Source organism: Seriola lalandi, unplaced genomic scaffold, assembly GCF_002814215.2.
Source record: "Seriola lalandi dorsalis isolate HSWRI2012SDOR001 ecotype SW California unplaced genomic scaffold, Sedor1 jcf7180002054294, whole genome shotgun sequence".
In the NCBI taxonomy this organism is placed as follows: Eukaryota; Metazoa; Chordata; class Actinopteri; order Carangiformes; family Carangidae; genus Seriola; species Seriola lalandi.
The window spans coordinates 593,873-608,718 of NW_019524847.1; the positions used below are offsets into that span (position 1 = coordinate 593,873).

The 14,846-nt window shown below is 37.9% G+C and overlaps 2 protein-coding genes across 2 annotated transcripts; both read left to right on the top strand.

Annotated features, from left to right (window-relative positions):
• Positions 1-584: 584 nt before the first annotated feature.
• Positions 585-2,783, top strand: epgn (epithelial mitogen homolog (mouse)). Its single transcript, XM_023406065.2, has 5 exons — positions 585-691; positions 978-1,109; positions 1,530-1,650; positions 1,878-2,030; positions 2,405-2,783. Exons 1-5 carry the CDS (start codon positions 658-660, stop codon positions 2,457-2,459), a joined length of 495 nt encoding a protein of 164 aa, XP_023261833.1. The 5' UTR covers positions 585-657; the 3' UTR covers positions 2,460-2,783.
• Positions 2,784-3,798: 1,015 nt separating this feature from the next.
• LOC111654891 (proepiregulin) lies at positions 3,799-11,431 on the top strand. The gene is made up of 5 exons (XM_023406056.2): positions 3,799-3,976; positions 7,235-7,318; positions 8,593-8,719; positions 8,818-8,964; positions 10,136-11,431. Exons 1-5 carry the CDS (start codon positions 3,937-3,939, stop codon positions 10,200-10,202), a joined length of 465 nt encoding a protein of 154 aa, XP_023261824.1. The 5' UTR covers positions 3,799-3,936; the 3' UTR covers positions 10,203-11,431.
• Positions 11,432-14,846: the final 3,415 nt, after the last annotated feature.

The following is a 14,846-nucleotide window of genomic DNA, read 5'->3' on the forward strand; positions in this document are numbered from 1 at the left end:
GAAGTGACACGATATGAGCCCTCACCAGCTTCTTACTGGCCAAATGCGGTGGGAAGGAAATCATCCGTGGGGAGAACCTGTTGGTAAACCTTTCTCTGCCCTGGATATCTCACCATTGGCTGCCAATCAGTATCAATCAGTATCAATCTTGTCACCTGTCATACATTAAATTAGAGGAAGGAAAAGAAAAAAAAATTGTCAAAAACTTCCTTTTGTAATGATACCTTTGAGAAAATTGACGCTTTCACAACACTCGTAACTGTCAATGAAGCAACCTGACAAAACTGCAAAGGAAGCATTTGAGCGAAACCTGCCAAGGGCATGCGTGGGTTCAGAGGCTTCCAAAGAAGAAACTACACTTAAAGAGCCTGTGGGTAATAACGTGCCTCCACCACCATCAACAAGCCTTTAGACTTTGTCTCTGCACGCAGAGAGTCGCTGCAAATAAAGGAAATGATGCAGATGATTTTTTTTTTTTTTGGAAGGAAATGCTTCTCATTTTTCACAAATCTTTTTAGTTCGTTGATTGGCTGTTTATATCCTTTCACTGGCTGTCAGTTCAGTATATAAGCTCAGCCAAAACCTGCTGTTGATCACACCTCTCAGGCAGAAGGAGTCGAGCCAATAACATCAGACGTCGCACCAGCAGGAAAGAAGATGTTTGCACAAAGACAGACGTACCTGGAGAAGGGTAAGTGTCGAGTTTATTTTGACTTGTCAAATTTCAAATATATTATTTAGGAATGCAATGTGCGATTAATAATCCTTGATTATAGCAAAGCAATAGGAACATGGTGTTTGTGTGATGTAAACAGAGGTTATACCGAGTTGTTTTAGAGTGACAGAACCACAGTATTTGTAAAGGAAGAATATTTACGAGAAATCAACAAGTTTTGCAGCACAAGGAGCAAAAATAAAATAAACCTTTTCTAATCATCTGAATAATGTTTTCTATCATTTGACTCCATGTTTTCCAGCCCTGCACTCAGCAGTGGCAGTGCTGCTTCTCCTGACCACAGCGGGGCAATCTGCAGTTGTGACTGACAACCTCCAGACCACAGCGACTCCTCTGCTGTCAAATGCATCTCTCACCACAGAGCTCAACAACAGTAAGTGTCTTCAGTGGAGTTTGTGTCAGTGTGAAACCGTAGCCCACAGCGTCGCACCCAGATGTGGAGAGATAGCTGACTTCTAAGGAGCCCAAAAAGTCCCAAAGATTTGAGATCCATCTTCAAATAAACAAACAAAAAAAAAACATACATTTTCTGGACTACAATGGATCCGTAGAAGTCTGTGGAGGATGCTGGTCTCTGTGGGAGCCAGATTGTGTCACTCAATTAAGAATTGATTAATCAAGCCAGTATGGGTCCCACCTCCTGCTTCAAAGGGAAAATGAAAAGCAGACAAATGAAAAACATATTCCTCAATCCCTTTTTAAAGAAAAATTGAATTTGTGGCATGAATGGGCCCCTCATAATTCTGTTATGAAATGTGATCATTGATTATGATGTCACTGTTTCTCTCTGCAGGCAGTATGGACGAACCTCTAGTGCTGCGCTCACACAGATCCTGTGGAAGTGAACATGAAAATTACTGTGAAAATGGTGGCGAGTGCATGTACCCCCAAGACAGTGACAAACCTTTTTGCATGTAAGATCTAGTGTTATCTCACACACACACACACACACACACACACACACACACACACACACACACACACACACACACACACACATACCCTCTACAGAGCTGCCTTATGTATCCTGAATATGTTTTTAGTTATAATCAGTAAAAAACTATGCTCCGTATCCACATGCACATGTCTGTTCGTGTTCACCCCTGGAATGCACTCACATATCTGCCTGTCTGGTCCCCAGCTGCACGTCCTCCTACAGCGGGACTCGCTGCCTTTTCTTCAGTGACCACACGTACTCTCTGCCTGAGTTAGAGCAACTGATCGGTATCAGTTTTGGTGTCGTCATGCTCATCATTATCCTGGCAATCATGATTTACTGCTTTGCCCAAAGGAGGTGAGTATCTACTGTGGTATAGGTCTTTCTTTCTGTCTTTCTTTCTTTGACATATTAAATAAAAATAGAAAATATTCAGCTTTGCTCTGGACTATTTACTTACTTATTTGTTTGCTCTCTGGACCCAGCACTCTTCTGTTGGGCTTTCCTTAATGAGTCAGTCAGCCAAGTTTGTCTGGGTTTTGTTTTTACATCAAACACAATGATGGATTTCCAGCGTTTTCAGACGTGTTTCTTACAGTTGTTACAGTTTAGACTCAAATTACATTGTTACTTTCCACTTTTGTGTATTTGCAATTATAAGTTTACATTTTTAAGTGTTGGTTCAAAAACGTATTGAAATTCTAATACAGATGTTTTTTCTCTCTTTCCAGATGTATCAAATCACCACCACTAATAAAATCTGCACCATCTAAGACATCAGTGTGAATCAACCCATTGCTCCTCCTCCTCTTCATCATCATCATCATCATCATTCTCACCATTCTCACCATTATTGTCTAACAGCTGAGTCTCTAAAAAGCTTTCTGTACTTTATTGGACTTTTTCATTTGATATAAAGAAGTCCACTGCATCATTCAAACAAACAGATGCTCTGAAATGAAAAGACTGAACTGTGTCAGACCTGTTGGGCCTTTTGTATTGAACAGGGACTGAGACTGAGGGAGAGAAAATGTTCCTATTTATTGTAATATAGCAACTAACTTATTGAAAGTGTTTATTTAAAGTTTTGTAATAAATTCATGAATTGAATATTGATATGTTTCTTGAATTTCTGTGGGTAAAAGGTGAATAAACACAAACAAACACATCTTATTGATAACTTCATACTTAAATTGTTATTATTAATTAACTGGTTGTCTAATTGTGAGGCTCAAGAAGCTTTTTTATTTTAGAAAAGGATACTGTAGTTACCATTTAGGAAAATAGAAATATAAAATATAATATATAAATATAATAATAATAAAGAATGGTAACATCTCTGGTGTGACACACTTGGCTGTAATAATACAGAGGAGTAATAAAAGAATGTGATTTTGATCTGCTAACACAAGTTAATGAAATAGAATAAAATCAGATAAAACACATGGGAAAACAAAGACATGTAAACACAGAGCACACATCATGAGACAATGATAATCACAAAGCAAAACAAGTACAGTTGAAGTTATTAAAGACAGAAAGTGTTGATAATAAAAACTTATTATTAGTAGTATTACAGGTATCTTCGGTTAAACCACATCTGTGGAAAATGATTGATAAATAATAAATATTGTAGGATACTACTTTAATACTGTACGTTGATATATTTGAAATACTTGAGTTTTTCCATTTTATGCTATAGGCTGCTCATTTCAGATACCTTTAACTGTGCTACATTTCTTTTCTCAGCTATTTACTTTATTACTTTATGGACCAATTTTTTGAAATATAATACATTGTTATGCGTCAACAAACTGCTTCTTCTGCCTTTAGCCTATAATATCTAACAGAAGCCCACAATTCTGGCATGAGACACTCTGCTGTATAATAACTGCATTTTTCTTTTGGTAGGTATGATAAGTATATTTCAGGCTAAATTAAATTGCGGTAACTGTTTTTAAGTAACGGCTGGACTTCCATCTGAAGAGAAGCAGCTCCTCCCTCAGATGTCGTGTTGGCTGCAGGATCTGTCTTTTTTTTTATTATTTAAAGTCGGAAATTATCTAAATCACAGGAATGTGTCACCACACCCAGAGTGCAGGACTGAGCCCATTGGCTTCCCGTGTGTCTTCGCCAGGAGAGGCATCGCCTGCCTCTTTACTCAATAATTATTGTGTCAGGTCGGAAGCGTCTCTGATCCAGACCAGCTCATCCCTCTGGAGGTGAACCTGCACCGCCGAGCCTCGATCCTGTACCTGCGGAAATGGGCAACAGCAAAGCTTCAGCGCTGCTCTCACTCCTCGGTGAGTTTTCTTTAATGTTTTAATGGGATGAAATCAGCGTCACGTACTTAGTTTAACATGTTTGGATGTGACATGTTGATTTAAAAGACATTAAAGCCACTGAAAGCTACTGAACTCAAACCAGCCAAGTGCATTCACACAGTTACTAACGTGCAGGTTTCAAATGCTGGTACTTTACTCGAGGATTTGTCATGCTCCTTTATTCCTCTCCATTATTGTATTTACAAAAAATACCTTAGTCCTACTTTTCTCTGCGCTACATTTATGTAACAGCTTTAGTTACTTGTTGCTTTTCAGGTAAAGATTTTTTTTTATAAAACATAATATGATTTTATAAAAAACCATGCATTAGATTAAACTTCCCAACAGTATTAAACTGGATCCCTCTTGAAATAGAATGAAAGTTAAAATGCCTCTTACACAATAATCCAGTATCATAATATAACACAGGGTTCATTTTTTTTGCAGAAGGAATAAAGTACTTTTACTTTAGATTCTTGAAGGTGATTGTATTATTTAGCCATATTTTGAATGTAGGATTTTTACTTGTATTGGAGTATTTTTTTGAGTACTCCAACATTACACCTTTATTCAACTGTGTTTTACTCTGTTACATTTATCCGACAGCTACTTACTACAGCTACTTTGTATCTTGCAACATAAAAGTCACATTGCCACAGTGTAGAAATACACTAATACAAGTACTCAGGAAAAAGTAAAAAATGGAAATACTAGTGCATTATTTGGATAAATGTACTTAGTTGCTTTTTACACCAGCTTGAAAAAAACTGGAAAAAAAGTAGCTAATGTCATAATTTCTTAACCTTTACATCTAATCCTTTATCTGGACTGGAAGCAGGAACATATCTATATTTAGGAGATAAAGGTATTGCAGCAGTTTATATTATAGAAATGGGTCAGTTATAACTTCAAAATACTTTTATTTTACATGGGATTCTACCTGGTCATTCTTCCACTTGTTAACTTTGATGTTTGCCTCATCCTTTACAAGTCATTTCAGAAATGGACCTGAGTGGAAGTTATGGAGTCAGATGAAGGACTTTGCCACATACCTGTGTTAATGAGCTGACGCCCATGCTGAGCCCAGAGCCTGAGGGATGCTGAGGGATGTTGGCAAATAAACTATGAATGGAAGACTTATTATTTGAAAGCGCATGTGGTCTGATTAAATCTGTCATTTAGCCTACTTGTTGTTCAGGTTGATTCTTAACACCAAAAAGTCATATAACAAACTTGAGCAGGAAATAATATATTCTGGCTGTTGAGTACCCAGTAGTGGAGGAAGTGCTCAGATCCTTTACCTGACCACCAATATAACAATGTGAAAATAATCCAGTACAAGTCAAACTCCTTCATTTATCAATGAAATATACTTTAAGTATGAAAGTAAAAGTACTTTTTCTACCGAAAAGTGACAGATACGAATCTATGTGGAGCTATTTTTAAGTTCTGCAACACTAATTTGTACTGTTTTGTATTGTATTTTTCTTTTCTATAATCTTTACATTTACTGAAGTAAAGTAACAGATAATGGAAATATTCAAGTAAAGTACAGGAACCTCAGTATTCAAGTAAAGTACAGGAACCTCAGCAAATATATTTAGTTACTTTCCAACACTGTGAGACAAACAAACACAAACACTGCAAATGTCCTGATAGAAATATTAATGTAATTATTTTTCATTAGGATTTTTTTTTTTTTAAATAAATAAACCACCTCAGAGTTTTGCAGTAATTCAGTCCGGGTTCACCGAGTTTTGTGATTAATAGGTAATCCATCCAGTTTAACAATGAAAACCGTTCCTCTTACTGCTCTCGATCATGTGGGTCATTTACTTACTGCAGGTTTGTTGTTTTCCTTCTTACCTTTACCCTTTAAAAACAGTTGAGTGTTTTTATTTGTATATATGTTTAATCTGATTGTACAAAATGTTGGAAAAATACAAGTTTAATTCTTAGTATCATTAGAGTGAATCAGTGGCTAATGATGTAAATGGGCTGATTGGATGGTGATGCAGAAGAGTTGCTTGGTCACCACTTCCAGCTCAAATGAATTGTGTAATTTACACCAATCAGCCACATCAGAAACACCCAACAACCATCCTGTGTCCTCTCACTGAAAACAGAGGCAAATATCTCTGCAGCCATAACAACAGGCAGGAACAGAAACCCGGAGCCAGGCTTTTACAGCGAGTATAACCAGATTCATAACCAGCCATAACTAGACGCATCTTGCATCCAGATTTGTGTTTTTCTGTCCTGCCTGCAGGAATGTGGGCGTCTGCAAATGATACGCATTATAATGGTGTGCAGGCTGGTACAGGCATGTGGGCCAGGCAACACGAGCCACACCATGTAATGTCCTAGGTGGGGTAGTTTACACACACACACACACACACACACACAAAACAAAAGAAAAACTGGCAGGGAATCTGACGTTTATCTGCAAAATCTTTGTTTTTTTTTTCCACTTGTCATTTCTGAATATTTTCTTAACGCTAACCACAGTCGACAAACACAAATCATTTTGCAGGTGATGTGGACTAAATGACCAAGATAATAATCTCTCATAGGTAAAGCTGTGACAAGGGGTCATGCATAGACTTGGCTTCATTTTAAAGGGTCACAATCAAAACCATTTGGAATCAGTCATTAAACATATAGAGGCAAGTGTTGAGGAAATCAAGGTAGTGAAAGAACGAAGCACCATTTGAGTCTGACAATGTGTGTCTCAACTGTCATAAGAGGGTGTAGGAATAAAGATATTACAAAGTACAGCTAGTGACAGTAGCTCCGCATGCGCAATGTTGTCTCTCAGTCCTTCCTCATGTCCTTCAGTAGGAGCGTTGACGTTGTCGGCTCTGTTTCCACTGGAGAAGACGTGGGGGCTCATTCATTTTCTATAGCTCTTCTTCTTAGCTGCTTCCTACACAGAGCCTTCTCACAAACAAAGGAAAAAAGAACAGACAAACTTGGTGTGGTTTGAAAAGCCTCATTAACAAATAGGTTTCCCTAGCTGCTTCCTACACAGAGCAGTTACATGGACAGACACACACACACAAACACACACACACACACACACACACACACACACACACACACACACCTTTCCAATTACAGATGTTTGGATGGCACGCCACAGAGACAACAACCTCCACGAGGCGGGTAAATATCTGCCATACAAAACTGACTTTATATCCAGTTTAACTAATGAGTCAAGTATTCTCTGTTCGACAGGTGTCATGCTGCTCTGGCCGTATGTACGTACCAAGAGTGTCTCATCCAGACTGCAAACTGCAGACAGCGCCTCTCTACCTGCAGGTATTCACAGCAACATTGTATTTTTTCAATTTTCCAGGGTAGTTCAAGTATTGTAAAGTATATGGGACTTCATGCTCTTGATAACTGTAGATAGTGTATTTAGATTTTGAGTCTAGCAATAGTAAAGATGTGTGTGTTGTAGCACTTTGCAGTGCTTCAAAATAAATGCAGCATTTAAGACCCTTTTTTTTTTAATGACAGTTATATTGCACTACGTGAAAAATGACCATGAGGGTAAAGTTTTGTAGACCTGAAACAAAAAGGATAATCAATTAATTGTTCAAAGTTCAAGTTCAAATACCAAACATTTGCTGGTTCCACCTTCTCCAATCTGAGGATTTGCTGACTTGCTCTGTTTTTTATCCATGTAAACTGAATATCTTTGATTGGACAAAACAAGACATATGAAGATGTCACCTTGGGCTCTGCCAAATTACACTGGGGATTTTCACACACAAATTTCAGACATGGTAGATAAAATGATGAATTTATGAATTGAGAAAATTACAGGTAGATTAATTGATGGTGGAAGTTGCAACCCTAAAGTGCTGACTTCGAGATCGAATTTGAAAGTGTTAAAAATGACAATAAATAGAATTCGGGATATGTGTTGTACACTTTTCCCAGGATACAGATGTGATGACCCTCAGACACCATTAAAGCTGAAAGTCAGTAAATTTCAGCTCCACCATTTTATGTCATTTCAGATTGAATTTGCTGTAATACATATCCAAAAAAACAAAAACTATATTGATGTGTAAATATGTAAAATCAAATGTGGCATGTGGCGTGATTTAAACTCTAATTATACAACACCTTTCAAAGTGCTTTGCAACAGGGGAAAAAGGTAAAACACTTCCTTTCTACAATCATCAAATAAAACCAGACAAAGGGATGTAGAGACACAGCAAATTAAATCTAATAGAATACATTATTAAATTAACTTCAATGTAAAACCCAGACAAGCAACACATTGTTGCATCTGAGAACCTGCAACCATCAGAGGTTTTCTGCGTTTTGGCTTGAAAAATGACTTAAATGATTAATAGCCTATCAGAATAAGAGCAGATCGATTTTCTTTCGTTTGACCAACTGATTAATCGACTAATTGCTGCAGCTCTGAAAGAAATTTAGAATATCAAACATGTTATTGATTCTTCAAGCCTCAGATCCGGATGAGAGCACTTTCATCAACAGAGTGCCACTCAGGGAAAATGATGCAGCGTTGCCAGTGAAAAGGTTTTTCACAGCCGTCTTTGTTGTGGGTGTTTCAGGGCAGGGAGAGGAGCGCCCTCATGTGGTGAAGCGGTCAACGCAGAGCTGCGACAGCAAGTTTGACACCTACTGCCTGAACAATGGCCAGTGCATGCTGCTGGTGGACATGAACGAGCACCACTGCAAGTACGATCCTGTGTGTGTGTGTGTGTGTGTGTGTGTGTGTGTGGGTGTCTGTTACTGTTAATGTGTGATTATGTGTGACTCGCCTCTTTGTGTTGCAGGTGTGAGAGGGGTTTTTATGGCCCCAGGTGTGCCCACCCAGAGCTTGTCGTGCAGCGAATGGGAGATGAGCAGATAATTGTAACCATTTTCTGTGTGAGTCTGCTGATTATAGGTCTGGCTGGAGTTCTGTACTTCTGCTGCAAATGGTAAGTCTTTAGTCTGTGACTGAACGTGTATGTGAAATATGAAGGGAAATAACCACTTTATCTTTATCTGAGAATGGTGCGGATTGCTTTTATCAGTGCCTGTATTTTAGGGATGTAGCTAGGAATTCTGGGACATCCGACAGTAAGCCAACATTATTTCTGACACAAAATCATTTCTTCACTTTTTTAATTTTGAACTGGCCTTTTTCTAAATGTGGGACACTGGCTTTGCTGCCAACTTTGACTCCCTCTCCTCTGACTGTGAACACCAGACAGCAGACAGACACAGTTAGCAACAAGCTGATGACCATCATGGAGCATTAAGCAGCTAAAGAGTCAAATGTTTCCCTCAGGGGTTGGTTCAGACCAAAGTAGAGCGAGTGTTGGACTTAGAGTGATAATGTTTCTCTGTAACTACTGGACGTGTAAATAAGCCGCATCAGTTTGAAAGTTGATGATGTGTCAACATGTAGAATAAGCAGTGAACTGTAACTTGTCTTCCATCAAGAGTCTTATTCTCATTTTTTAACATATAAAAAGTTTTTGGAACAAGTTCATTCCTGTGAGAAACAGGCTGATCTAACGGAACTGGCATGTTTCTCATCATAAATAACTTAGTGAGATGGATGTTCGATCAGATCAGATCAGCTCAGATAGTAGTAGTTGACATCCAAATGTTAATCACATATTAATGCACAGGTAGTAATAATCCATTGGCCTTTTCCAAATGTGGGCCCCAGGTGCAACGAAAAGAAGGTTATTTTCAAGTTTTTGTTAAATGAAAAAAGCCTTTATGTTTGTGCCTTTTGCCTTTCATTATAATCCAATACATTTTTCAACATGCACTGAAACTCTTTTTTTTTTTTCTTGGTAGCATGCAAATTCAGTATAAAGTGTGATCATAGATTTTTAGTGTGATTCAAGCGCCTCATGACGTGAAGTCTGGCCCCGACATCCTGTTTCATGCAGGGACACGTCGAACCACAGAGGATGATAATGATCTCAAAGCCATTTCTTTGGACATTGAAACTCCACCAACCTGCAGTTTTGACTTTATTTAAGTGGTTTCAAAGGCTTTTTTTTAAAGGATGGTGGAAAAACAAAGTTAGTGAGTTGATTAGTGTCTTTTGAACTGGAATAAAAAATAAATAAAACTGTGTTATCTTTACAGGTATAAGAAAAAGGGATTGCGACGTCATCAGAAGCAGCAGGGTTACAGAGGAGTCCAGATTGTGTAAAGTGTCACACACACGCCCCCACAAGGATTTTCTCCAGTTTTCTAATTGAAAATTTCAACACATCATGACGTGACCTGACTCGCTACATTGGCCTACACTCAGTGGCTGGTTTCCTGGACTGTGCCTGCTCACAGTATTGTATGTCACAAGGCTTTGTATCACTTTATCAAGCGCGCAGATCGCCACATAGAGATTAAAAGAATCAGCTTTTTGTGCATTGGCTCTAATGTTTCATACCTTCATGTATGAAAAGATAAATAGTGAGACACACAAAAGCAGTTTTCACCCATAATGACAGTGTGTCATGGAAAAGGAACCAATAAGAGGGGTAAGAGTGGACCAGTGAAACTGTTTCTGATCCCACGCAGTGAACCGTGCTTTCAGAAATTCTGGCCTGGGTCCATAAAGCTCCTTGTGCTGCTTCCCAGTTAAAGAGCCACAGTTTAGATCCAGATTTTCAGTGATCGTAATCATATCGTCATGCTTTGCTTTCTTCACGTGAGACTCAATGTGAGATTTCAGGATTTCAAAGAGCTCATCTTGAGCAAGTTTTCGGATCTTGTAACGTCTGAGACAAAAATGAAACTGATTGAAAGTGAAAACTGATGAAGTTTAGCTGCCTTCCCTCTTCTCAATTACTTGCTCTAGCACCGATTTACACAGTTTTTATCATTTGTTAAACCTTGTTTCTAAGTTATAGCTAGTATTTCTGCCTTGTTTAGCCTTTATTTATTGTTGCTTTTTTCTTTACTTATGACAAATATTAAGAATTATCCGATGTTGTCGTTATCACTGGCCACTGAGTGTAACCATTCTGTTTTTTATTATTTGAATCTTCGTTTAGTCAGAAAGTATTCTCATTTTGCTAATTTATTTGAAAGTATTAATTTATACACTGGAAGTGCTGTTACTGCTACAAACATGAATACAGCTTGAATTTTTTTTTGTACCGTCCTGTATGAATTTGTTTTCATGCCTCCTGTTCGTTCTTCATCGCTGTGTGAAGGGCACAGCTGAGAGTCTTCTCATTCTTCTCAAGTCTCTGTGCAGTTTTCACATTTTTCCTCCATGTGATCAAAGTGATCAAATATCTCTCTGTACCACACAGTTGATCACAATCTGCTGCACAATGACTGTAATTTTTTTATATGACATTTTTGCAATAGTAGTATTAGCTGTACAAACATGTTTTATTAAATATAAATTAAAGCAAATGCATTTCAAATGTGCAGCTTGTCCTCTTCCATTTTACGCTTCTTTCATTTGATTACTGACTTTCAACTTTCATCTGTCGACCTTTTCTGGTTTATGTGTGAATTTTTATTTTGAAATTATATCAGTATCAAGTGCATCTTCATTTGTCCTTTTCACAACAATATTTTCAAAATATTGGTCTACGGAGTAACTTTTTAAAGTTAGTAAAAGTGAACGATCTGGTAAGTAAGATAAGTTTCCAAATGGAGGTTACTGGGGGACAGTATGTGTAATCTCAGACTGGAGCTCCTGGAGTTAGAGCTCTGCTTTAAGACTCGCAGCGCCTCTTTAGATCTGTTTCAGCAGACATGGTTACGACAGCTGTATGTGATTCACAGTTCCGGGCCCTGGTGTTGTGCATGCTGGCTCACTGTCACGTAATAAACCAAACATGTAGACCTACCGCTGGCTAACAGAGGAAGGAAAACTTTTATCTGTAGCACTTCTTTTCTGTATAAGACTTGGCACATGGTGGTAGCAGTGGGAAAGTATAGCATACCTCAGCCTACCTGCATCATAACAAAATGTTATCGTTTGTAAAAAATTATTACAAAAAAAAAAATTATTTGGAAGTCACCAGAAAACCAGGTTAACTGTTCTCTAGGAGGTCGCTGAACATGGCGGGTTAGCAGCAGGTTTAAAGGATTTGTAAGCAAACCGTTTAACAGTTTTAATGACTTTAAGAGCTTTAATGACAGTAAACTGCACACGTTCCTGTACACACTCAAAATAATGATCAGGATGGATGGATGGAAGAATCTGTGAATGGGTGTTTATTAGACAGCAGAGTCACCCTAACCTTTACATTATGAGGATCGATGATTCATGGTGGGACTCACACAAGCGTGGTGCACAGAGACTGCGTGCAAAACAACAAGCGTAGCCGATACCCTGATCCCTCTGATTAAACACTAATGACACTGTAGGATTATAAAATGAGAACTATCCTGTTTTATGACTCTTTCATTTTATGTTCTCTTTTACAGTTCAGAGGAACATTGGGTGACACTCTACTTTGATATAAAAACATTTAGTAAATGGTGTAAACACATTTTATTCATGTTCAGTATTTTTCAACAATTGTAACTTTTCCTATGAAGACATATCTTATAATCTTACAACTGTGTATTACAATATTGTCATTATATTAATATCTATTTATAGAACAGCTCCACTTTTACAACTTTGTATTACTATATTGTCATTAAATTAATATCTGTTTATAGCAGCCTCTGCTTATGAGCGTCCACAAGAGGAGTTATGGATGTTGACAAAATATTGATAAACACTTGTATCTGCTTTAAACTAAGTTATAATGAATTATAAACCAACATCAAATGTTGATGTACTGCTTATAAATGCAAAGTAATAATAATTCTTTGCAAGATAAAACATGACAAATTGTTGCAGCGTTGTTCTAAGCTTATATAACGCAAAGAAATGCTGTATGTTTGCGGCATCATCATGCGACCCACTGAATGTAGTGTCTGGTGTCAAGTTAATCAATAACACCATTTTAGCTTTGCACCGTCATTAGTGCTTCAACCAGAGTCAATGAGCCATTTCTAACACCTGACTGAGGCATCGTTATATGTCCTCTATGCTAATGAACGGCAGTGATGACACATAAACATTAACTCAGCGGCAGGCGCTGCTCTGTTTGAGGCATGTGTAGAAACACATCAGAATGCACTTACACACACACAGACCCACAAACACACCCACTTAGTGTTGTCCATTTTGTTCTAAATATAAAACCCATGGATAAACATATCCGAAGTTCAGGAAATGCTGCCATGATCTCCACAGTGTTCTCATTAGAGGTAATTGCTGTTACCTAATTACTGCATAAGTAATAGTAGGTTACTCATACAGTGAGTAATGTGGTTGGTGGAAGCCCCACTAAGCTGCAGCCTTGCGTGTCCTTTAACAAAACAAAATGTCCACGTGTACCATGTGCACATTTGTTTTGCTGCGTAACGCTGGTTCATCTCCGGTGTTATTTTTGTTAGCCATGCTAATGGCATGGCTGTAGATATGGTAAGGTTGGTGTGTCATTTGGTCAACCACTTTGGTCCAGACTGAAATATCTCAACAGCCATTGAATCGATTGCCACGGGATTTACAGACGTCCATGTTGGCCAGAGGAGCAGTCTACTGACTGTGACCCCCTGACTTTTCATCAGGACAATATTTATGGTTTTGAGGGAGATGGATCGATACCTGTTGCATAGTTTCACATGAAATTTGGAAAACGCATCTGAATACCGTAGAAATTCAATAGGCCTTCTGTTTTAATAAAGTTGCATTTTACTATGAGTATTTCATATATATTTATGTATAAACTTAATTCTTCAAATATCCAGTGATCTAGGATGTATATATGTCATAATAATATATCCTCTTATAGGTGACATATATGGTAACATTGCTCTTGATATAGGGACATATATGTCATATATATGTCATAAGTCATAGTATATTAAGGCATTAACATTCATAGTATAGTAAGGCATAAAATGTCATAAAAACGTCATTGTATTGTAAGACATAAAAACGTCATAAAAAAATCATAGTAAGATATAAAGACGTCATAGTATAGTTTGGTGTAAGAAAAGTCATAGTATTCATAGTGACATTTTCTTTGTACTTTTCAATTTAAATTAAACTCATCCTTGATATATCCAGCATTTAATGTTTACAACCTGACTGCTATGCTACAGAAGACAGAAGCCAGGGTTAGCTCGCTAGTCAATGCTAGCTAACGTGGTTAAATAAAATCAGTTGACATTTTTCTGGTAATGTCAGGTACCACTGTGATACTCTCACATGACGTGAGCCTTCATATAGCCCGCCTAAATCCTTGCATCCCCGTCTCCATGCTTTGTCTTGGAGACGCAGCCTCTTGGAGACGCAGCCTCTTGGAGGACTCATTGAAATGATCTAATATGACCTCACTCCAAACATATATATTACATATAATATACAAATATTGGTAGGGACATGTCCCTACCGTCCATGTGCAAACCTACGCCCTTGAGCCAAACATCAGCATGTTAGCAGGTTAATGGTAGCACTTAACTCAAAAAAAAGGGGGGAAGCTGCACATTTATAACGCTTACCAATGAAAATCAACATGAACTTCTTTTCTTCAGGATAAAATTCAACATTAACCTGACTTGCATTTACACTTTACCAACTGAGACAAATGCTACAAAGCAGGGCAGTCAACTTAAGGGTCCATAACCAACCAGCACAAACCAAATAAATACAACAGGACTTATCTCAAAGCGTAACTGTGCCTAACTAAAGCCTCACAGAGCTGCTTTTGTGTCTAGACTCTTAGTCTTGTTTGCATTTATTCTGTATTTACAAGTTTGTAGGTCTTAG